Source organism: Benincasa hispida, chromosome 1 (assembly GCF_027475165.1).
Source record: "Benincasa hispida cultivar pf3 chromosome 1, pf3_genome.v1.1, whole genome shotgun sequence".
NCBI classification, from domain to species: Eukaryota; Viridiplantae; Streptophyta; class Magnoliopsida; order Cucurbitales; family Cucurbitaceae; genus Benincasa; species Benincasa hispida.
Window position 1 is genome coordinate 101,167,771 of NC_143478.1, and position 24,002 is coordinate 101,191,772.

The 24,002-nt window shown below is 35.1% G+C and overlaps 1 protein-coding gene across 2 annotated transcripts; it reads left to right on the forward strand.

Annotated features, from left to right (window-relative positions):
* Positions 1–1,559: 1,559 nt before the first annotated feature.
* LOC120089154 (Pentatricopeptide repeat (PPR) superfamily protein) lies at positions 1,560–4,538 on the forward strand. Of its 2 annotated transcripts, XM_090310494.1 has the most exons (3): positions 1,612–1,992; positions 2,310–2,390; positions 2,523–4,538. In XM_090310494.1, the coding sequence occupies exon 3, from the start codon at positions 2,804–2,806 to the stop codon at positions 4,493–4,495; it is 1,692 nt and encodes a 563-aa protein (XP_090166620.1). In that variant the 5' UTR covers positions 1,612–1,992; positions 2,310–2,390; positions 2,523–2,803; the 3' UTR covers positions 4,496–4,538. The 2 variants fall into 2 exon arrangements, with proteins under 2 accessions (XP_038902497.1, XP_090166620.1); XM_039046569.2 differs by having other exon boundaries at positions 1,560–1,992; positions 2,310–4,538.
* Positions 4,539–24,002: the final 19,464 nt, after the last annotated feature.

Consider the following 24,002-nt stretch of genomic DNA (forward strand, 5'->3'; position numbering starts at 1 on the left):
GGGTCTACTATTTTTGACCAAAAATAATTCAAATCCCGGTGGAGGAGGAGAGAGAGAGGGAATAGAAGCTTTTGGAGAAGAAAGGGCGAGAGGAGATTCCAGGTTCCATGTCGGTGATGGAGTCGTGGAGGAAGCAAGAATTTTTTGCAATATGGGATTTGGGAAAACCGGGGGAGAGAGAGTGAGAGAGAGTTGTTGAGTTCTGAGACAAGAAATAATACTCTACCTCAAATTGTAACAATCAAATCTTTGAATTATTCTCGGACTAAAATCGTAGACCCTTTATATTTTTTCTTCTTAATCACGTTAATTATTCCGTTTCCTTTTCTTCACGATTTTAGTCCACATTTCTCTCCCAAAATTTCATTCTTCTTCAAATAAGAAAATAAACACGATTGCCTAAAAATAAAAAAGAAAAATCATAGAGAATTTCTCCCAAAATTTCGATCTTCTTCAAATAAGGAAAATTCCAAATTTTCTTTCTCTTCAAACAAGGAAATAAACGAGGAAAATCAAGGATAAGAAATATTCTTGGTAAATCATGGACAAGGTCCAGGATTTTAAATAAAAATCATGTACCCGTTTACGATTTACCAACTACATTTTTGTCAATAGTTTCTGCTTCAACTTTATTCTTGAAATTTGTTTTTTAAATTACATTATTTTTTTTTAAAAAAAATTATCACTACCTTATTTTTGTCATTTTTTTTTTATAAAAACTACCATATTCTTGAATTTAATCCGTAATTATGTTTGTAATGTTTGTATTAAACACTTTGGAAAGCTAAAACACCTATTTAAAATTAAAAAGTTCGTTGATTAGATTTGGAATTATTTAACAAAACGAAGGTTAAATTACAAATTTTGTCTCCAAACTTTGATGTTTGTGTTCAATTGATCTTGAAACTTTTGAATTTTTAAAATTTACAAATTTACTATATATAAAATTAAAAATTTAGAGTTTTATTAGACATAGAATTCTTTTATATATATATATATATATATATCTAATAAAGAAATTAGTTAAAAAAATAAAAAAAAATGAATATATTAGACTCGAAATTGAAAGTTAAGACACCCATGAAAAATGAAAAGTCTAGATCTCGTTCGGTAATAATTTGATTTTTTTTGTTTGTTTCGGATCGATTGTTAAATATATTCAAACCGAATCAAATCGATTTTTCGTAACTGCTAAAATCCTAGGGTTTTTGTACAGATCACCCAAAAATTGGCCAAACTTGTCAAATGACTCAATTTTTTTAAAAAATTTGAATGATCTTTCCTGACGTCAAATATACTCGTGCAAAAGCATCGGGCTTTCGCTCTCTCTTTTCTTTTTCTCACTCAAGAATCACTATTCTCTCTATATCTCTTACTCTCTCTCTTGTTTCCACTTTCTCGTTTTCTTTCATACTATCGAAGTTGGTTAGAGAAGAAGTCGCGAGCATCATCGATGAAGAAGAAGAACATTTGATGTCCCGTAGGTTGGTTTTTTAACGACACTAAGAAGAATGAAAGAGAAAAAAGAATAAAAGATTTTTGTCGAATCGATTTGGCGAAGAAGAGGAAAGGAAAGATGAGAACAAAGAGAAAAAAAGACTGAAGGTCACTAATATATTATATATGACATGAGAAAACCATTTGTTTTTTTAAAAAATTTGGGTCAATTTTTGGGCTATCGGTACAAATATTCCTAGAACCCTGATTGTAAGGGTTTCGCTCAAATCAGTTTGAAACAATCTCTCCCGTCCTTTGTTCTCTCTTTAGTTTCACATGGCTACCAAAATCCTCCATTGCAACCTTCTTCCTCTTCATTAATGGTGGTCCATCAGAACCTGGGTGGGCATGTTCTAGCTTGTTCTAATCGGCGACTCTGTTGTCGGGAACTCGAAGCTCCTCTCGCGATTCCGTGGGAATGGGTTTGATAATAACTACAAGGCCTCTATCGTCGTCGAGTTTCAGACTCAAGTGGTGGAAATCGACGGCAAAGAGGTTAAGGCTCTCGTCTGAGACTTTTGTTTCTTCATCTTATGTCTTTTAATTTAAAATTTATCCCATGTTTTATTTGTTCAATGGGGACATTGATCCAAATTCCAAAACTGGTGGTTCTTGGATGATGGGGTTTGGAGGAGGAATTCCCAAAAAATGAGCTAATCCTGTTTTCATTGAATAAAATCAGACTGCCTTTTTAGTGGTTGACTCCCACTCCCTCTATGTGTTTGTATCAAAGAAACAGATATTGATTTTTTTTTTTTTTTTATTTAGATATGAGTGTATGTGATGATTTCTTTTCCTCTCTTTGGTTGCAGTGTAAAGGAAATATGAAAAGGATGAAGATTTTTGGGTGCGAAATTTGCACTGTATGGTTGTTCCAAGCTTGAGGATATGAAGTAATGCTTCTCTTTTCTAGCTTTCATCAATTACTCTATAAGCTATGACATTTCTGCTTCTCAAAGTTGTTCCACATTTATCTCAAAGAATCTTAACTAGAGATTTAACTACTCCTTCTCAAACCCATATAGGAAAAAAGTTTATCTTGTTTGATGGGAAAGATGCGAACGTAAACCGTCTTTGTAATGACAAACAATTCAAAGAGGCTATAGACATTCTCTTGGGGCGAAGATGTTTAAGAGAGGCAGTTCAATTGCTCTATCACATTGAGAAACCCTCTGCTTCAATATACTCGACTTTATTACAATTTTGTCTTCAACATCGAGCTCTTGAAGAGGGTAAACAAGTCCATGCCCACATCAAAGCCTCCAGGTTCATACCTGGATTATACATTTCGAATCGTTTGCTTGATATGTATTCTAAATGTGGGAGTTTGGTGGATGCGGAGAAGGTCTTTGATGAAATGGTTGCAAGGGATCTGTGTTCTTGGAATACCATGATTTCTGGTTATGTCAAAGGAGGGCATTTTGAAAAAGCAAGAAAATTGTTTGACAAAATGCCTGAGAGAGATAACTTTTCTTGGACAGCAATTATATCTGGTTGTGTTCGATATAACCGTCCTGAAGAGGCATTGGAGTTATATAGATTGATGCAAAAGCATGAGAACTCGAAATCTAACAAGTTTACTATATCTAGTGCACTTGCTGCTTCAGCAGCTATTCCAAGTTTACACATCGGAAAGGAGATACATGGTCATATTATGAGAATGGAGTTGGATTCAGATGAGGTAGTTTGGAGCTCCCTATTGGATATGTATGGAAAATGTGGAAGTATAGGGGAAGCTAGATACATTTTTGACAAGATTGTGAAAAAAGATGTTGTTTCATGGACAACAATGATTGATAGGTACTTCGAAGATGGGCAGAGAGAGGAGGGATTTGCTTTATTTAGACACTTAATGAATTCGAATATCAAACCAAATGAGTTCACATTTGCTGGTGTCTTGAACGCTTGTGCTGATCACGCAGCTGAGGATTTAGGTAAACAAATTCATGGCTTCATGATGCGTGTAGGATTCAACCCCCTTTCATTTGCAGCTAGTGCTCTTGTTCATATGTATTCAAAGTGTGGGAACATCGAGAATGCCAAGAGTGTGTTTGAAGGAATGCCCCGACCCGATTTGGTTTCCTGGACTTCATTAATTGTTGGTCACGCACAAAATGGTCAACATGACAAGGCCCTCCATTTCTTTGAATTGCTACTTAAATCAGGTACTAAGCCAGATCATATTACTTTCGTTGGTGTTTTGTCTGCTTGTACTCATGCTGGGTTAATCGATAAGGGACTTGAGTATTTTCACTCCATCAAGGAAAAGCATGGTTTGATTCATACCGCTGATCACTATGCTTGTATAATTGACCTACTGGCCCGTGCTGGTCGGTTTACAGAAGCAGAGAGCATAATTGACAAAATGCCTATGAAGCCAGATAAGTTTTTATGGGCTGCTTTACTTGGTGGATGTAGAATACATGGAAACTTTGAACTAGCAGAAAGAGCAGCAAAATCTTTATTTGAAATAGAGCCTGAGAATCCAGCCACTTATATTACCCTAGCCAATATTTATGCCACTGCTGGTAGGTGGGCTGAAGAAGCAAAAATCAGAAAAACCATGGATAGTAGGGGAATAGTGAAGAAGCCTGGTTTGAGTTGGATAGAGATCAAGAGAGAGGTTCATGTGTTTACTGTTGGCGATAACTCGCATCCGAGATCGAATGAAATACTCGAGTATTTAGATGAGCTCTCGAAGAGAATGAAAGAAGTTGGTTATGTACCTGATACAAACTTTGTGCTACATGATGTGGAATTGGAACAGAAAGAACAGAACCTTTCTTACCATAGTGAGAAACTGGCAGTTGCATTTGGAATAATTTCAACCCCTTCAGGTACAACAATCAAGGTTTTCAAGAATCTAAGAACTTGTGTAGACTGTCATAATGCAATTAAGCTTATTTCCAAGATCACAAGGAGAAAAATACTTGTGAGAGATTCAAATAGGTTTCATTGTTTTGAAGCTGGTAGTTGTTCATGCAAGGACTATTGGTGATTATGATTGGTTGGGATTTATTAAAATCTTCTTCAAATTGAAATTTGTTCAATCTAAACAACTTTGGTTATATGATTGGTTTAATCCGTTCCAACCATGAAATATTTAAGTTTGGTTGGTCTAGTTCATTTTGATACTTTTCTTTCTTTTTGAAGAATCCATGGATCAAAATCGACAAAATCTATCCAAATCATATTGAATCGACTATTTACAATTTTATACTTTAGAAAACTGAATCGACAGACAAATATACTCCAAATTGCAGTTTTTTTTTTGGTCAAAATTTCCAACTTTAACTTTACACTCCAACGTCACAATCTCATTTAGAGTAATATCAAGTGGCAATAAAGATGATTTATCAGTCAATTTTTTTGTTGTCACCACCAAAAATTTGAACTCTTGTTTACGAAAAATCGTCGAGAGTTCATTAAACCTTGAATTTAAAACCATTATTTATTTGAAAATTAAATCATATCTAATAGTGCAGTATTTTCTTTTTTAACAATATGTGAGTTGAAATAATTAAATTTTCTGACCTCGACATCGATAGTACAAGTTTTATGTCCGTTGAACTATTTTGACGGTTGTTAATCTAGTATCATTTAGATAAGCTTATTAAGGATCCAAAGTTGTAGAAATAGAAAGTCTCATAAACTTAGTAGTATCTTTTCAATCTCTTGTTGATAAAAGGGTTATTTAGATTTTGGGGGTGATTTTTAAATTTAATGAGGGAAAAATGGGTGGTTTGAAGTTATTTAGGGGAAAGTGGTTGTGTTTTTGTCCCCATCCGAAACGAATTCACCATTATTTTATTAATTTTTTCCTGACTGAATGCGTCTCTCGTTTGCCATTATCTTATTATCTTTTTCCTCGCAAGAGATGCATTCATTTAAAAAAAAAAAAAAAGAGACGCATTCTTAAAAAAAGAATAGTAATAAAATAATCCGAAACACAACTCTTTCATTAATAAAATAATAAAATATTTTTGCTTTTATTTTTTTCATTCTTTTAACAATCTGAAACCCAACTCTTTCATTACTTTGTTTTTTAACGATTAATAATATTCCATTTGTTTATATTATTGACCTCAAGGTTTGAGGTTCGACTCTCCCACCTCACACTTTAATTACAATACCTTTCAAAAACAAAATATTCCATTTGTTTAATTCTAAATCATTGTTACCTAAAATCAACTATATTACTAATCTCGTTTTTTATTTTGATAGTAATATTACTAGTTTTTTAACAGTATAAACAATAATGTTATTTTGAGATTAAGAAATTTCTATGATTGATTTGATATACTCAATATTAATTTTTAATTTCAAATTATTATTTTTGTTTAAAGTTGTTAGAAACTTATGTAAAAATATAGATATTAACTTTGGACTATTGTAAATAATATTCAAGGTTCTTTAGGATGTGTTGTAGACTGTAAGTGCATTTTCGTGATTGAATTTCATTAATAAATTTAATCATATGTACAATGTTCTTTATTCACGTTTGGAAGAAGATTCTCTATTATGTCTAGATTGATCATGTTGAGTCACATAGTGTCCACGATCGCCACGTCCTCTTACACTTGATGGTTGACTTTCCTCTACAAAGTGTATACCCTCACTACATTGTCGATAAGGGTTGTTGGAAAAAATTCAAATGTTGAGGGAAAGGACATCATGGAAGTATGTGTAAAATGATTGAGTGGTGTTGTTGGATATTCATTTCGAACATTAGGTTGAATAAGAACATCCTCATGTCTTACTAGATCATCTTGTTCTTCCATTGGAACATCACCATCGAAATATCGCACTTGATATATAGAGGTGAGTCTACGTAAGGCCCTTTGAGCAGATAATGGCAAATTTGGAAGCTCGGCCTGAAAAAAAAATTTAATAACAAGTTAATGACTTTAAAATTTATTTTGGTATGCAGTGAAAAAATAAAATCAAACAATCCTAGTAAACAATAAACTCATACCAACAAGTGATATGATGCTTGATGCGTTGATTTATCATACGATGAAAAGATGTGTGGATGCAATGATCATGCAAGTTTTCCTAACAAAGCTCAAATATAAGCCTTTTTAGGGTCCTGGTAAGTCTAGGGTCGAACGCAGGGATTACTAAATCGATATACAACAGACTCTCTGATCTTATTGCGATGGTGATTAAGAAGTAGATGGTGATTTAACTTTAATTTTCTAATGCGATGGAATTAAATGCACAATGATGAAAAGGTGGTGTTGTAACAAATATGCGATAGAGGGGTTGAAAAAAGGTTTTGCTAGCATTTCTTAAGATATTGTACAAGTCATGCGATCATGTTATACACAAATATTAAGCACTACATTTCTCAATGCATAATGACACATTTCCTATGTCTAGGATGCATGCGATGTGTATGGAATGTAACTTATTTCTAATTCTTTACTCTTGCTTATGCGATCTAATCCGACTCTCTCAAGCTTAGATTCTGTCTTTAGACTACTCTCTCAAGTACTCCAAATGATGAATATAGCATACATAAGACAAGATGATCGCATAAAGTGCATAGCTTAAGTCATGCTAGCTAAGTACTTCTCAACCCATTCATAAATTTAGCTACTCATATATGGTGTGAAGAGACTGAACATAAATTGAATTGAAGTTTCCATTCTTGCAAATAAAGTGTTTAAGTACAAAACAATAAATGGTGTAAGTATCAAGCCAGGTAAGCAATGTCTTGTTTCCTCTGGCGTTTACACTACTCTTATCACTTCAATTCTTTCCCAAGTTGTAAACTCTTACTCTCGCAATGGTTTAGTGTCTCTCCTCTGTGTTGTTTCCGGTAGTCTATCGACCTCTCCAAAAATTAATTTCTTCTAAAGAATTTCCTTTCCTCAGCTTCGTCTCGCTTGGAAGTCCTCCTGGTTTGGTAGCATTGAGTATTTATAGACTTTCAGACAAAACAATTCTTCTCACTTTGATTGCGTGGATGGGCAACATTAATTTTCATACCCTGTTGTTCCGTCTGATAGTCACCAGAAGTTCAATGTATTTGCAACGGTATGGTCTTCAACGGCCGTCACTGAATTTCTGATTTGACCATTATCGGCTTTACGTCTCATCACGTTTTATTACATTAGGCCACCACCTTTATGTAAGGTCATTACGCGATCATCTTTGAGGTACCCTTGGACCGCAAACTCAAAACGCGCTATCGTATTGTTCTTGCACAGAATAACTGCTTTTATGCGATGAACGTTAGTGACTGTAATTTTTCTTTTAGTTTGACGTATTCAATCGTAATATTGTCTATTCACCATCGCTTTCTCCCATTGTTTTAATAATTTGAGCTTTAATAACTTGTATTTCTACGAGTTATCACACCTCCAAATTTAAAACAATGTTTGCCCTCAAGTATAAACTAAAGATTTCTCAAATTTTCAATTGTCTTTACCCTGCCTAGGCTTCTCATGATGTCTTATTCAAACCGCCGAACCGTTGTCATTATTAATTTCTATCCTAATGTCTTCCTAAAATATTTCTAACCTTTAGGGACCACGAGCTTAATCTAAAAAAAAAATCTTTACTCATTTCCCAGGACATCGCATGATTTATTTCAAATTTTATAAACGGGGGTGTTCAAGTGGTTTTGGCCTTCGTATGATTTAGATAGTAGTTTTGTGATCTTGCACTAATCCCAGTGCCCAACCTTCATTTTGGCTTGCCCCCATGGGTGTCATGCGGACATCCAACTACGAGCGAGACCCTCTTTTTCAGTCAAAACTTATGCCCATATTTTTATTTGGCAACGGATTTGCAATCACTTATCTGATCACGATTCCCACCTTCGTTTTGGCTTGCCCCCCACGGGTGTCATGCGGACATCCAACTACAAGCAAGATCTGAGCTCGAAAATTTTTGTAAAAATAGTTTTAAAGTAAAGTTGGCAGACCAACTAAATTTTAGAAATGCTTTGTGAATTGAATGACCTAAAATTAATTTGACGCTAGTTCATGCGATAAGAAAAGAGGCATATATTTCATCATTGAAGTCGTAATGGACAAAGGATGAATGCGGTGACCAAATAAAACAATAAAAAATTCAAAATTGAGTCAAACGAGAGAGAATGCGATAGTAGAATTCAACAATATTAAATTGAAACTGAGAAGTACAAGAATTGAAATAAGATGAGGCAAGGAAGGACACAACCCTTAAATTTAATTTTCACCAGCATCATTTTGATCGCAATAAATGAGCGCGACAGAGTGATGCGATGGGCTTAAAACATGCGATCGATTGAGCTTTTGAAAGATAGTACGAAGAAAAGAGTTGACAATCATAAAAAGTAGTAATTATGCAGAAAGTAAAATACATTATTGAAAGAAAAACAAAAAGGATACACAAAAGAGTATACTTCATCCCTGATGAATGTATGTCGCTTATCATCACAAGGACTGAGTGTTTCTTCTTTATTCTGACCTACCCAAGTCAATGGAGGTATTCTCACGTTGGAAATCCCCTCCATGATACAGCTTACTCTTTGTCCATTCACTTTAAATGCGTTGGTCCCATCTTCATTGGTCAATTCCACCGCTCCATGCGGGAATACTTCCTTGATTATGAAAGGCCCGAACCAACGCGACTTCAGTTTTCCAGGAAAGAGACGCAGCCTTGATCAACAATACTTTTTGACCTGCCTTGTGGTTTTTCTCACAAAGACGCTTAGCATGCCATCGCTTGGTGTGTTCTTTTTAAATTTTGGAATTTTCATACGCTTGTAATCTCCATTCGTCCAGTTCTAGTAGTTGAAATTTTCTCTCTTTTCCTGCAACCTTAAGATCAAAGTTAAGTTTCTTAATTGCCCACATCGTCTTATATTCCAGTTCCAACGGTAGATGACAAGCCTTTCCAAACACCAACGCATATGGTGACATGCCTATGGGTGTCTTATAAGCAGTCCGATATGCCCACGCATCATCTAGTTTCATGGTCCAATCCTTCCGTGATGGGTTCACCACCTTCTCTAAGATTGTCTTTATTTCTCTATTAGAAACCTCTGCTTGTCCGTTTGTTTGGGGGTGATACGCGGTGACGACCTTCTGGTGGACATTATATTTGATCAATAGTTTACTAACAATGCGATTCACAAAGTGGGTCCCTTCGTCACTTATTATGGCACGTGGGGTGCCAAAATGAGCAAAGATGTTTTTCTGCAAGAAATTAGACACTATTGCCACATCGTTTGCAACACATGAAATAGCTTCAATCTATTTGGAAACATAGTCGACAACCAATAGAATGTATTTATGACCATTTGACGATGGAAATGTTCCCATGAAATCTCTTCTCCAAATGTCGAATAGCTCCACCTCTAAAATGATGTTCATTGGCATTGCATTTTTTTTCTGAAATGCTTCAAGTGCATTGGCATTTATCGCATTTCATGGAGTATTCTCGTGCATCTTTAAATAGAGTGGGTCAATAATAACCACATTGCAAAACTTTCGTTGTCGTGTACTGTCCGTCGAAATGACCTCCATAGGGTGAATCATGACAATGAAACAATATGCGATGGAAAGCAGTTTCTGGAACACAGAGTCTCAATATCTGGTCTGACCCATTTTGTAGAGATTTAGATCGTCCCAGTAGTAAAATTTACATTTGTGTATGAGCCTTTTCTTTTGATGGGATGTGTAGTTTTCAGGGAATTGTTTGCAGACCAAAAAGTTGACAATATCCGCATACCAGGGTAGTTTTTCAATCTTAAGCAACTGCTCATTAGGAAATGAGGCGTTCACCTCCAATTGGATGCGATCCACTTATGGATTTTCTAATCGCGATAAATTGTCAGCGACTTTGTTCTCTGTTCCCTTTCGGTCGATTATTTCCATATTAAATTCTTGGAGTAAGAGAACCCATCAAATTAGTCTAGGCTTCGCATTTTTTTTTGTCATCAAATATCTTATCGTAGAGTGTTTTGTGTGGACAATCACTTTTAACCCCAACAAATTAGGTCTGAATTTTTCAATCGCAAAAATCAGCGCTAAAAGTTCCTTCTTGGTGGTGGTGGAATTCACCTGCCTAGAGTTTAGCGTTCTGCTAGCATATGCGATGGGGTGTAACATTACCTTTACTTTTTGTGCCAAGACTACCTCCATCGCATATCCGCTGGCATCGCGCATCAGCTTAAATGGCTTCGCACAATCAGGTGCGATTAGAATTGGCGTTGTAGTAAAAGCGTCTTTTAGTGTTTTAAATGCAGTAAGGCAGTGTGAATCGAAATCAAAGGGTCTATCAGCTTCCAACGACACATTCAAAGGTCGAGCGATTATGGAAAAGTCCTTCACAAACCTTCTGTAAAACCCCACGTGTCCTAGGAAACTATTTAAAGCTTTCACATTCGTTGGAGGTGGAAGTTTTTCTATAGCTTCAATCTTTGCTTTGTCCACTTCTAACCCATTCCTTGAAACCTTATGCCAAAGCACAATTCCTTTCTTGATCATAAAATGGCACTTTTCCCAGTTTAACACCAGATTAGTTTCCTCACATTTTTTCAGTATTCTTTCTAGGTTTTGCAGACAGATTTCATGTGTTTGTCCATAGACTGAGAAGTCATCCATAAAGATTTCAGCCGAGTCTTCAAGGTACTTGGAGAAGATCACCATCATACACCTTTGAAACGTAATGAGTGCATCGCATAATCCAAAAGGCATGCGACGAAAGGCGAATGTTCCATATGGACATGTGAACATGGTCTTTTCTTGATCCTCTGGTGCGATCATAATTTGGTTATAGCCTGTGTACCCATTAAGGAAGCAAAAATAATCATTTCCCGCTAATCTGTTGAGCATTTGATCAATGAAAGGTAGAGGAAATGTTCTTTCTTTGTCACCGCGTTGAGTTTCCTGTAGTCCATACAAATCCGCCAATCCGTGACGGTCCTCATGGAGATCAATTTGTTGTTTTTGTTAGGAACCACTGTCATCCCACCCTTTTTGGGAACACATTGCACGAGGCTGACCCACGTGCTATCTGCGATAGGGTAGATAGTGTCGGCATATAACCATTTGATGATTTATTTTTTGACAACCACTTTCATCGTAGGGTTCAGTCTACATTGAGGTTCTATTAAACCCTTCTGATTTTCTTCAAGCCGGATTCGATGCATGCAATATGTTGGGCTAATACCCCTGATGTCTGCGAGCGTCCATCTGATTGCTCTAATATATTTTTTTTAAAACACTAATCAGTGCAGTTTCTTTTTCTTCAGGAAATGCAGAGGATATGATGACTGGTAAGGTTCCATTCTGGCCGAGAAATACGTACTTCAAGTGGGTTGGTGAGTTTTTAGTTTTAGTGTAGGTGGTTGTTCTAAAGAGGGCTTATGTGCTTTTCTTTCTTCATCCAAATTCAACATTTTATCATTCTTCAACATCTCTGTTATCACATGGCCTGTCTCAATGGATGTTGTCGCATCCTCTCTTTCTTAATTCTCTTATTCAGACTCCCAATTTTCAACGTAAGTTTGTTCATCATTGGAATCTGATAAGCCTTCCTTATCTGGGAACTTCATTGCCTTGATAATATTGAACCTGAGCTTCTTTCCGTTGACGCTCATTGTGATTTCTCCCTTGTGCACATCTATTTAAGCACGATCAGTTGACAAGAATGGTCGTCCCAATATGATTCGAACATCTTTATCCGCCTCATAATCTAAGATAATGAAGTCTACAAGTAGAATGAATCTGTCTATTGTTACCAAGACATCCTTTAATTTCCCTTCAGGGTGCACCAAGGATCTATAGGCGAGTTGAAAAGTCACTGTTGTGGGTGTTAGTTGTCCCACATTCAATCTTTTGAAAATTGAAAGGGGCATTAAGTTTATGCTTGCCCCAAGATCGCATAATGCATGACCAATATAGATTCCTCCTATTGAGCAGGGTATTGTGAAACTGCCTAGGTCGTGCATCTTTGGTGGAATTATAGTGTTGTATTCTTGTGTCAATGTGATAACTTATAGAAATACAAGTTATTTATACTGTTTTATTTAGATATTGGGCCAAAAGAAAGGAAAGTTGTGTCAATTGTATGAAAATTAGCTAAGAAATACGAGAATTATAAATTGTCGTCAATACACCCATTGACACCATTGTGATGGTAGAAAAGAATGTTTCAAGTCTGTTTTACAGGAAATCAAGTCACCGCATACGTTCATGGCTCAAGATAAATTGAACAACGCATCTATGTCGCATTGCGCCCATCATTCAAGAATGAATAGACGATCAACGCAATGACGGCACATGCGACAATCGATCAAGAGCTAAGTGATCAACGCAATCTCAACCGCATGCGGTAATAAAAAACAACACTGCATGCGGGCAAACGATCGAAGATGTAAAGAGCAATGCAATTGCAGAAGATTCTGACGTGTGTACGACTAGTCGTTCTGCATTTCTGAAGAGATTGATTGCGTAATAGAAGGAATACTCACTCCACCATTTCCGGAACTGCCTTAATAATACAGTGGGGACCACAATGCAAAGAGTTAAAGCTGAGCCTATAAATAGATTCGGCCATTGCACTGAAAAGACATGCTTGAATACAGAGAAAAGTGTATATACTGATCTAAGAGAGAGACTGGTTGAGCGATTAATCAAAGTAAATCTGGGAAGAATTAAGAGACAAGGCCGAGAGGTGAGTCTCAGGGCAAGAATCCTTCCGATCCCCGCCGTTGAAGCTCTGTACGAAGGTCACTTCTACTGGACGAGCAAACCTGAGAGGGAAACTCTTCTCTTCATCCACTCCACATGCCCGCAAGAAAATCCACCGTCTAGATCTGTGTCAAAACGTTGACACTCTTCTGTATTTGTTTCTATCTCTTTATCATCAATTGTATTCAACTTCTTAATCTCTATCATTCACACCATGTATCAGACGCTTAATTCTATAATTAAATGTTATGACCATTTTCATCTCTATCTCTTTGCCTATTTCCGTTCATCCATTTTTCACTTTCCCCACGATATTTTCTTAATCCCTTGGATAATTAGCAATAAATGAGCAAATCAATTAATTGGGTTAAGGAAGTAATTAATTAGTCAAAGCATGCTAGACAGCATCTTCACTTGTGAAAGCAGAAGTGTAGATGCCATTCTGCCTATCGAGAGAGGGTTGAAAGAATGCGTTCACTAAAACGAGAAGTACTTCCAGAGATGGAAGCAACCTTGCATTCACCACATTCATCCCTATTTCACCATAGAAATATGGGAACACGGCCGATTGCCGAGAGGTGTATGCCAAGGAAAAATGGAACCTTAGTTGTATCTTTAACGCAATTAACAAACTTGGATGTTTGTACTAATTATTCTTTCTCATTTTGATTCATCCATAAAGCCTTGCCATCGCATACCACAATCCTTTGTATAAACTTCACAGTCAGTCTCGAACTTTCATGTATATCATGTATCTTGTATCTTGCATCACGTTAGTTTAGGTTTATCGCACTTTATTTTATTATCGCAACTTTAGTTCATCTGCACAATTTTACTTTACTGCAAGTTATTTTCCTGTACAAACACACAATCTTTGTTAATTGTAAAAACCCCGGTCGCATATATCACAAATTTAGCACATTAACGACAACAATCCCTATGTTCAACCTCGGATCATTTTGAGAAAATGGCGTTGGAATTATACTCGGTTTCAATGCAAGGAAACTTGTGACAACATATAGCATACTACAAGCATTTCATTAATAATGCATACATCTAGAAGTAGTATCGCATAAAGTGTCAATAAGCATAACACAGCATCCACACTCCATCTCCATCTTTCCAAGTCATCAAGTTTATGACAATATGAGCTTGTATGATTCACATTCATCATTATCCATATTTGTTCACATGCTTATTTTAAAGACAATCAAATTCAGCGTTACAAGTTTATGGCGCCATTGTCGGGGACTGGTAACGGTTAGTGTTGAATACAAGTCTCCGGCAACACTAACCGTTATGATTCAACACTGATCGTTACCAGTCCCCGGCAAAAGACAATCAAATTCAGCGTTACAAGTTTATGGCACCGTTGCCGGGGACTGGTAACGGTTAGTGTTGAATACCAGTCTACGGCAACACTAACCATTATGATTCAACACTGACCGTTATCAGTCCCCGGTAACGACGCCATAAACTTGTAACACTGAATTTGATTGTCTTTAAAATAAGCATGTGGATAAATATGGATAATTATGAATGTGAATCATACAAGCTCATGTTGCCATAATCTTGATGACTTGGAAAGATGGAGATGGAATGTGGATGCTGTGTTATGCTTATTGACACTTTATGTGATACTACTTCTAGATGTATGCGTTATTTATGAAATGCTTGTAGTATGCTATGCTTTTTCACAAGTTTTCTTGCGTTGAAACCGAGTAAAATTCCAACGCAAGTTTCTCGAAGTGATCCGAGGTCGAACACAGGGATTATTGTCGTTAATGTGCTACATTTGTGATACATGCTACCGGGGTTTTTATAATTAACAAAGATTGTGTGTTTGTACAGGAAAATAACTTGCGGTAAAGTAAAATTGTGCAGATGAACTAAAGTTGCGGTAATAAAATAAAGTGCGATAAACCTAAGCTAACGTGATGCAAGATACAAGATACATGATATACATGATGCTGAATTTGATACTGGCTGTGAAGTTTATACAAAGGATCGTGGTATGCGATGACAAGGCTTTATGGATGAATCAGAAAGAGAAAGAATAATTAGTACAAACATCGCAAGTTTGTTAATTGCGTTAAAGATACAACTAAGGTACCGCTTTCCCTTGGCGTACACCTCTCGGCGATCGGTCGTGTTCCCATATTTTTTTGGTGAAACAGGGATGAACATGGTGAATGCAAGGTTGCTTCCATCTCTGGAAGTACTTCTCGCTTTAGTGAACGCATTCTTCCAACCCTCTCTCGATAGGCGAAATGGCATCTACACTTGTGAAAGCACAATGCCAACGTGGCGAATCTTCTCGTGCTTCTCTTCTTCGAGATAATGTCCTTAAAAAATTTCGCATACACCGAAATCTGCTCTATCACTTCTATGAATGGAATATTGATGTGCAATTGTTTCAATATTTCCAAGAAGTGCTGATACAGCCTTCATCATTATGTTTCTTTTTCAGTCTTTGAGGAAATGGAGGTAACTGCACTTCCAATGTTTCATGGTTTGGAGGCTTAAAGGTGGTCGTATCTTCTGGTTCCCTAGTCTCGGACTCCTTTCATTCAGTCTGCGATAGAGGTTTTTTTTTATTCAATCGCAGGTTGCTCCTTTGACTCAGTCTTGCAAGGCTTCTTTTTAACTTTTATGGCCGCCTTTCCACTCCTTAGGGTGATTGCTTGGCAATGTTCTTTCCCAACATTCCCTGGATTGTGTGGAAGCTCCGTTGAGCTAGGCAATGTCCCTTGGGGTCTGTTCTTTAGCCCTCCCACAATTTATCCCATTTGAATTTCCAAATTGCGAATGGATGTAGCTTGGTTTTGAAGGACTGTTTCATTCTTTTCAATGTATTACTTCAATAAGTTTTCTAGGGATGATGAAGATGGTGGTTGAGAACTGCTAGCTTGTTGTTGTCCATTAGATCTATGGAAAAACCCTGGCGGTCCCTCTCTCTGAACCACAGACTGACTGCTTTGCTATTGGTTATTCTTCCAAGAAAAATTAGGGTGATTTCGCCACCCTGGGTTGTAAGTGTTTGAAAAAGGATTTTTTTTGACAAAGTAAACTGATTGAGGATTTTGTGGGCATTGCTTAAAAGAATGCGATTCTTCACATAAGACAGAGTTGGTGTTTGTTTCATCTATCGCATTGACTTGCCCATTTCGAGCTCCTGAATTGTTTATTGTGATGCCTTGCAACAAGTTTATCATTGCATTCATCTGATTTTGTAGTGATGCGATGGCACCATTACTCGAATTACCTTCTCCGGGCTTCGTTCTTTAATCGCTTTCTTGTCAGTCTTCATGGTTTTTTGAGATGCGATTAAGAATATTCTTTGATTCATCATATGTTTTGTCCAGAAGACCTCCTGCTGTTGCTGCATTGGTAGCTGTCTGTGATGCAAAGTTGAGTCCATGATAGAAAATCTCCATTTGGAGGCAATCCAGTAACCCATTATGTGGGCAGTTGCGTACTAGTCTCTTGAATCTCACCCATGCGTCATTGAGCGATTCCTCTTCTTCTTGTTCAAAATTGGTGATCATTTCCCCCTTCTAGCATTTTTTTGTGGGAGGGAAATACTTTTTCATAAATTTCTCCATAACTTGTTCCATGACGTTATCTCTCCTGGTTCGAGAGAGAATTCCCATTTTCTCGTTTTATCGCATAGTGAAAATAGAAATAACATGAGTCGAACCTTTTCTAGAGAAATATTAGGGAACACAAAAGTGTTGTAGATTTTAATGAAACTTTGTAGATGAGCGTGTGGATCTTCACCACGCCATCCTCCGAACTGTCCTACTGTTTGTATCATTTATAACATTACCGGTTTCATCTCGATCCTTGATCCATCCAATGCTGGTCTCATGATTCCTGAGGAGAAATCATACAAATTTGTTGACGCATAGTCTCGAATGGGTCTATTGCAATCATTAGCCAGTAGGATGGGATTTGCCATCATGTTGTTTTCATTCCTTACTCGTTCTTCAGGTTGTTCAGCCATTCTACGAACTCTTCCTTGTCGTTTACGTCTGTTTCTCTGCCTTTTGCGAAAAGTTCTTTCAATCTCTGGGTCGTACTTAAGCTCAGGAGTATTTCCTTCGCTCATACGATGCTTGCTTCTTCCTTCACAGGAGGAATGGCAATACTCCAAAGGTCAAAAGTTGCAAAGATCAAAGAGGTTTGATGTTAGCGCAATCTATACCGTAATCCCCGGCAACGGTGCCAAAAACTTGATGCTTTGATTTATCATACGATGAAAGGATGTGTGGATGTGATGATCATGCAAGTTTTCTTAACAAAGCCCAAGTATAAGCCTTCTTAGGGTCCTGGTAAGTCCAAGGTCGAATGCAAGGATTACTAAATAGATATGCGACAGACTCTCTGATCTTATTGCGATGGTGATTAAGAAGTAGATAGTGATTTAACTTTGATTTTCTAATACGATGGAATTAAATATACAACGATGAAAGGGTGGTGTTGTAAAAAAATATTCGATAAAGGGGTTGAGAAGAGGTTTTGCTAGCATTTCTTAAGATATTGTACAAGTCATACGATCATGCTATACACAAATATTAAGCACTACATTTCTCAATGCATAATGACACATTTCCTATGTCTAAGATGCATGCGATGTGTATGGAATGCAGCAGATAGAACTTATTTCTAAGTCTTTACTCTTGCTTATATGATCTAATCCGACTCTCTCAAGCCTAGATTCTGTCTTTAGACTACTCTATCAAGTACTCCAAATGATGAATGAAGCATACATAAGACAAGATGATCGCATAAAGTGCATAACTTAGGTCATGCTATCTAAGTACTTCTCAACCCATTCACAAATTTAGCTACTATGTATGATGTGAAGAGACTGAACATAAATTGAAATGAAGTTTCCATTCTTGCAAATAAAGTGTTTAAGTACAAAACAATAAATGGTGTAAGTATTAAGCCAGGTAAGCAATGTTTTGCTTCCTCTGGCGTTTACACCACTCTTATCACTTCAAGTCTTTCCCAAGTTGTAAACTCTTGCTCTCGCAAGGGTTTGATGTCTCTCCTATGTGTTGTTTCTGGCAGTCTCTCGACCTCTCCGAAAATTAATTTCTTCTCAAGAATTCTCTTTCCTCAGCTTCGTCTCGCTTGGAAGTCCTCCTGGTTTGGTAGCATTGGGTAGACTTCCAGACAAAACAGTTCTTCTCACTAGTAGTTACGTGGATGGGTAGCATTAACTTTCATACCCTATTGCACCATCTGATAGTCACTAGAAGTTCAATGTATTTGCAATGGTATGGTCTTCAACGACCGTCAATTGAATTTCTGATTTGACCGTTATCGGTTTTACGTCCCATCACGTTTTATTATATTAGGCCACCGCCTTTATGTAAGGTCATCATGTGATCATCTTTGAGGTACCCTTGGATCGCAAACTCAAAACGTGCTATCGCGTTGTTCCTGTACAGAATAACTGCTTTTATGCAATGAGAGTTAGCGATCGCAATTTTTCTTTTAGTTTGGCGCATTCAATTGTAATATTGCCTATTCACCATCACTTTCTCCCATTGTTTTAATAATTTGAGCTTTAATAACCTGTATTTCTACCAGTTATCAATGCTCTTGCTTTAGTTATGTACGCCTGCTCACAGTGGAATACCATTCAATATATCCAAGCTCGATACCTACACCGTTGTTAATAGGAGGTCCATTAACAACCAAACTCTGACGATTTTCCCAAATTGAAATTTGAGGAGCCAAAGATGCAATCCAGTCTCGCTCAGGCCTATCCTTTAGATCGTGTGAATGAAGTCGGGCGTCTGTGTTGCAAGGTTGAGGAATTTGTTGCAACATCCCAAATTGACGTATCACACGATCTGGGTGATGCCACTCCACAACAAAGAAGCATATGAGTGGACATCTGGATGTCCACATCTCACTTCCATCGAGATAGTATGACGACAATAATTGGATAAGATGATTATATTGCTCCCAAATAATCTGCATGCATATGTGTCAAAATATGAATGAATTAGAAGATTGAAACATTATGAATATATGATATATGAATGAATAAAATATTATCTAGTTAGGCATATGTGTATCTAGTATGTGCCTATACTGTACTAGAACATGTGTCGATGCTCTAATTATAGAATAATTGTCATTCTATCTACAATAATCATAAGTTGAATTTTAGCTATTAGTATTTCATAATGAACACAACAATAATGAGCTAAATATGTTTACCTTACTGTAAGTAGTCTGTCACCTAAGTTGTTCTCGTATCGATGGAGTCGCCGAGGCGCTAGAAGAGGAAATCGATCCCATGCCTAAATCTGCAGCAATAAAAGTGGGCCTACAATGTATTTTCCATCTATAACTACACCCTTGCATAGTTGCCTATAATGCAAGACATCCAATGCCCCAACTGTAAGTCCCGATAACATTAAAATCTACCAAGAGAGGAAGATACATCAGGTGCACTCTGCTGTTAGATTTGTCAGAAAATACCAATTCTCCAATCAACGTGAGAATATATGCTCGAGCATATCGTTGTAGATCCTCTTCATCTGCATTGTCTGGTAGATGGGCGAAGTTGTTAAATTGATCAGCTAACCATGATAGGTTTAGACGACCTCCTTTAAGAACGACGTCGTTCTTGGTTACGCCTAAAAGAAGGATACAAAGTTGTTCTCAGTCATAATTTAGTGACCTGATCAATGGTCTTCCATTAATCGGGAGTACAAATTGGATAGCTACATCTTGAAGTGTAATTGTACACTCTTCATGCAACATGTGGAAAGTGTGTGTCTCCTACCGCCATCGTTCTACTAATGTCATTATCAGATGCCAGTCTAGTTGTATAAATTTTATAAAAGAGACTCCGTAGAATCCTGCAGCTCGTAGATAGTTCAATATACGAGGGTCTGGGTTCTCGTACCTTCGAATAACAGCCTATCTTCGTCGACAATGCATTGCATCGATAGCTCGTCTTCCCAAATAGCCTCGGATCTATGGTTGCGCTATAAGTACAAAATCGAGTCGTTGTATGACCCTGTGGTAACATTCTCATCCATCTGATCTCATAAAAAAAATATTAAAGAAGACATACTTACAGTTTATTATATTTAACCAAAAAAATAGGTAAATATCAAATTATATCCCTAACGTTTACTTGTAAATTAATTTAAACATTTTCATCGTTGATTTGGTAGCTATTTTTGTTTGATTCCATTTAAAATCAACTCAATAAAATTTTTCATACTAAAAAAAAAAACCAAAGTAGCAATAAAATTGCAAGGTAATTATTTTAAAGAAGTAGATAAAAACCAAAGAAGACATACTCATTTTGATTGTTAAATACCAACCAAATACCAAATACCAAATACCAACAAGAAAAGCAAGAGTACCAAATTTTTCTCAAATCTTCCAAATTTGTAGAGACAAAAGAAGGTAAATGAGACATAAATTCAGTAGTAAAGCAAACCAAATTAAAATTTATTAGAGTTATTAGAGTTATTTTTAATACTTAACCCCAACATATATAGCACGATGTTGATCACATGTAATTCTCCCTTATGATAATCTATGAAATTAAACCAATACAAAAAAAATGAGAATCAATACAAAAGAAATTAACCCAGTATAAAAAATATATCAACTTATTAAAAGAAAAATATTGGACCTTACCAAAAAAAAACTTTGAATAATGGTTTGTAGAACTTTTCTTAATATAATTTCCACTGTAAACAAAATAAATATTAAAAATTATTAAAAATTATCAAAAACTTAATTTTTTGTTAAATAACAAAAAATATATCAACTTACCAAATAAAACACTACACTGAAACAAATTAATAATATGAAGGTGGAAATGAAGGTAAAAGATTATCGGTATTTGAAAATAAAGAAAGAAGGTGGAAGAAATGAAGGGAATTTTCTTTTGGGTGAAGATGAAATGAGGGCTTCGGTGATGAAGGGGAAGATAAATTTCTTTTGGGTGAAGATGAAATGAGAGCTTCGGTGATGAAGGGGAAAATGAATTCGTATAGATAAAAAAAATGAAAAGGAAGAGGGTTGTTTTATGGTGGAAGGAGGCGGAATAAGACAAATTGGTCAGAATGTGTCCATTGAACAGACACATTCTGATATATATATATATATATATATATATATATATATTAATGCACAGAGAAAAAACATAATAAAATAATGGTGAAAGAGATGCATTCGGATGATGATAAAAAAACAACATTTTTTCTCTAAATAACTTCAAACCACCCCTTTTGCTCAATTAAATTTAAAAACCACTCCCAAAATCTAAAAATAACATGATAAAAAGTAAGTACTTTAGCCGTATCTAAAATAAAGTTGGACTTGATGAAAAATGTACATTGAAATTAAGTGGGAACCATAATTATATTGGCAATAAGAAGAGTAGTGGAAATATGCTTTTTGAAGTCTTATAAATAGAAAAAGATAGAGAAAGAACACAAATATGGAAGTCTTTCTTTTCAAAATATTCTCTCTTTATTGAAGAAGATTGGTATAATATTTGTAACTTGATATATAGTTTTGTTCCTAATGTTTTGACCTATTTTCAATTTAGTCATATTTTAATATTTTTCAATTATACCCTTTGTATTGGTTCGTTCAATTTGGTTGAAAATAAGCTTATATGGCATGATTGTTAGTGAATTGATACAAATTTTTTAACACGTTTTTAGAATTTTAGAATGCCCTTTTTTTAAGATGACTTGATGTTATTATTATTATTTTTTTTAAAAATAATTGGGTTTAATTGGACAACAATCATGAGAGATTAAATATGTATTTATCCTAGTGTTCATTCACATATTGAAAGTGTTTATTGTCATACATTAAATGATTGAGGGTCCAATTTGTTTGTAAATTAGACAAATTTGATGATTTTTTTTTTAACGATAGAGGCTAAATTATTAAAAATTTGAAAGTATACGAGTCAAATTGTTGTATGCTAAAGTTTTAAGAACTAAAGTCTAATTTGGTAATTATTTGATTTTTTTTTTATTTTTGTTTTTTAAAATTAAGTCTATCGATATTGCTTCCACCTCCAAATTTCTTCTTTGACTATCTACTTTTTTCAATGGTTTAAAAAATCGAACCAAAATTTGAAAACTAAAAAATGTAGGCCATGTTTGGTAAACATTTTGTTTTTGAAAATTGGCGTATAGACATTACTTCCACCTCCAAATTTCTTCATTAGTTATCTACCTTTTACTAATGATTAAAAAAAAAAAAGCCAAATTTTGAAAACTAAAAAAAAGAATTTTTTAAAAATTTGTTTTGTTTTTAAAATTTGGCTAAGTATTTAACCTCTACTTAGTAAATATGCAAATCATTGTAAGAAATAGAGAGAAAATAGACTTAATTTAAAAAAAAAAAAATGAAATGGTTACCGAATGAGATTGTAGCTTTTAAAAACTTGATATTATTTTTAAAATTTAGCTAAGAATTTAACCATTGTACTTGATAATGGTGTAAATTATTGTAAGAAAATGGAAAAAAATGACTTAATTTTTAAAAACAAAAAATGAAAGCGAAATGATTATCAAATAAAGTCTAAATTATTAAAAATTATGATGGTATATAAAGAATATATGGTTATAAATCAAAATTTAGAGCATAAATATTATTTCTACCAAAATTCAGAAATTAAAAGTAATTTTTAAACTCCATTGAAATTATTACTATAGTCACAATCAGAAAAATAAAATAAAATAAAATAGAAAAAATGGTGACTATAGTCTTCTAGATTTTATGGGTAAGGAGAATAATAGACTCTATCCCACGTCCATAGCGCTTTCTGACAAGCGAGGATAACTTTTTTTTTTTTCCCTCTCTCCTCTATCCTCTAAATTATATATATCAATAAGCTTTTAATTTTGTCATAAAAATAACTAATTTTTTAATATTTTAATATTATCTAATAGAGGTATTTGGTCTAACGACTTCGTGTAGGTGACATAATTAAAAAAGATTAATTTATTATATCTTTTTATCTTCTTAATATTGATGACTTTAGACATTCACATTTATCGATTTTACAACTTTTTTGAGTTCACAACTTTATTCCTTACATCCAAATGTTTAAAGAATGATCTGATGGTAATCTAAAATGAAAACTTAAACTTGAACACCGCCAATTGCTCTAGGTCATTCACAATGTTTTATGTCTCAATATATATTCAATATTCTAGTGGATTTTTACTTCAATTACAGTTTTTCGAAACATTTATGAAATATAAAGTGTAACACTGTAACTTTTGAAAAAATGTATTTTTTTTTTTAGGAAAAAGATGGTAAAGTCTATATAAGTATTATTGTAATTGAACCTTCTTTTTCTCTTTCGTCTCGTTTTTTCTTGTTATCCACTTTTAAATCCAAATATATATATATATATTTGATTGGAATAATAATTAAAAAAAAAAGTGATTATTGCACTTTTCTTGAACAAATCAAATATTGAAAATGCATTTTGATAATAGAATATAAACTAACAAGCAGGATATATTATCAATTAAAAGATTAAAAATTTGAATATTCATTTCATTTTTCTTTGAACTAAAAAAATTGAGAGAAGAGACTCAAAAGAAGAAAAGCATGAAGAAAGAAAAAGGGATGCTGCGAGAGCTTTTCGACTACTTAATTTAGTAGTGTAAATTTTGCACACTCCTTGGAGATAGGATATAATTTTGAAAATCTTAGGTAGAGGAAAGTTACTAATTGTGAGGGTTTAGGACATAACATACAGTAGAGATGTCCACATAACGTATT

Excerpts from the sequence above, each read along its gene's own strand:
- LOC120089154 (XM_039046569.2), top strand. The coding sequence starts at position 2,435 with ATGACATTTCTGCTTCTCAAAGTTGTTCCACATTTATCTCAAAGAATC.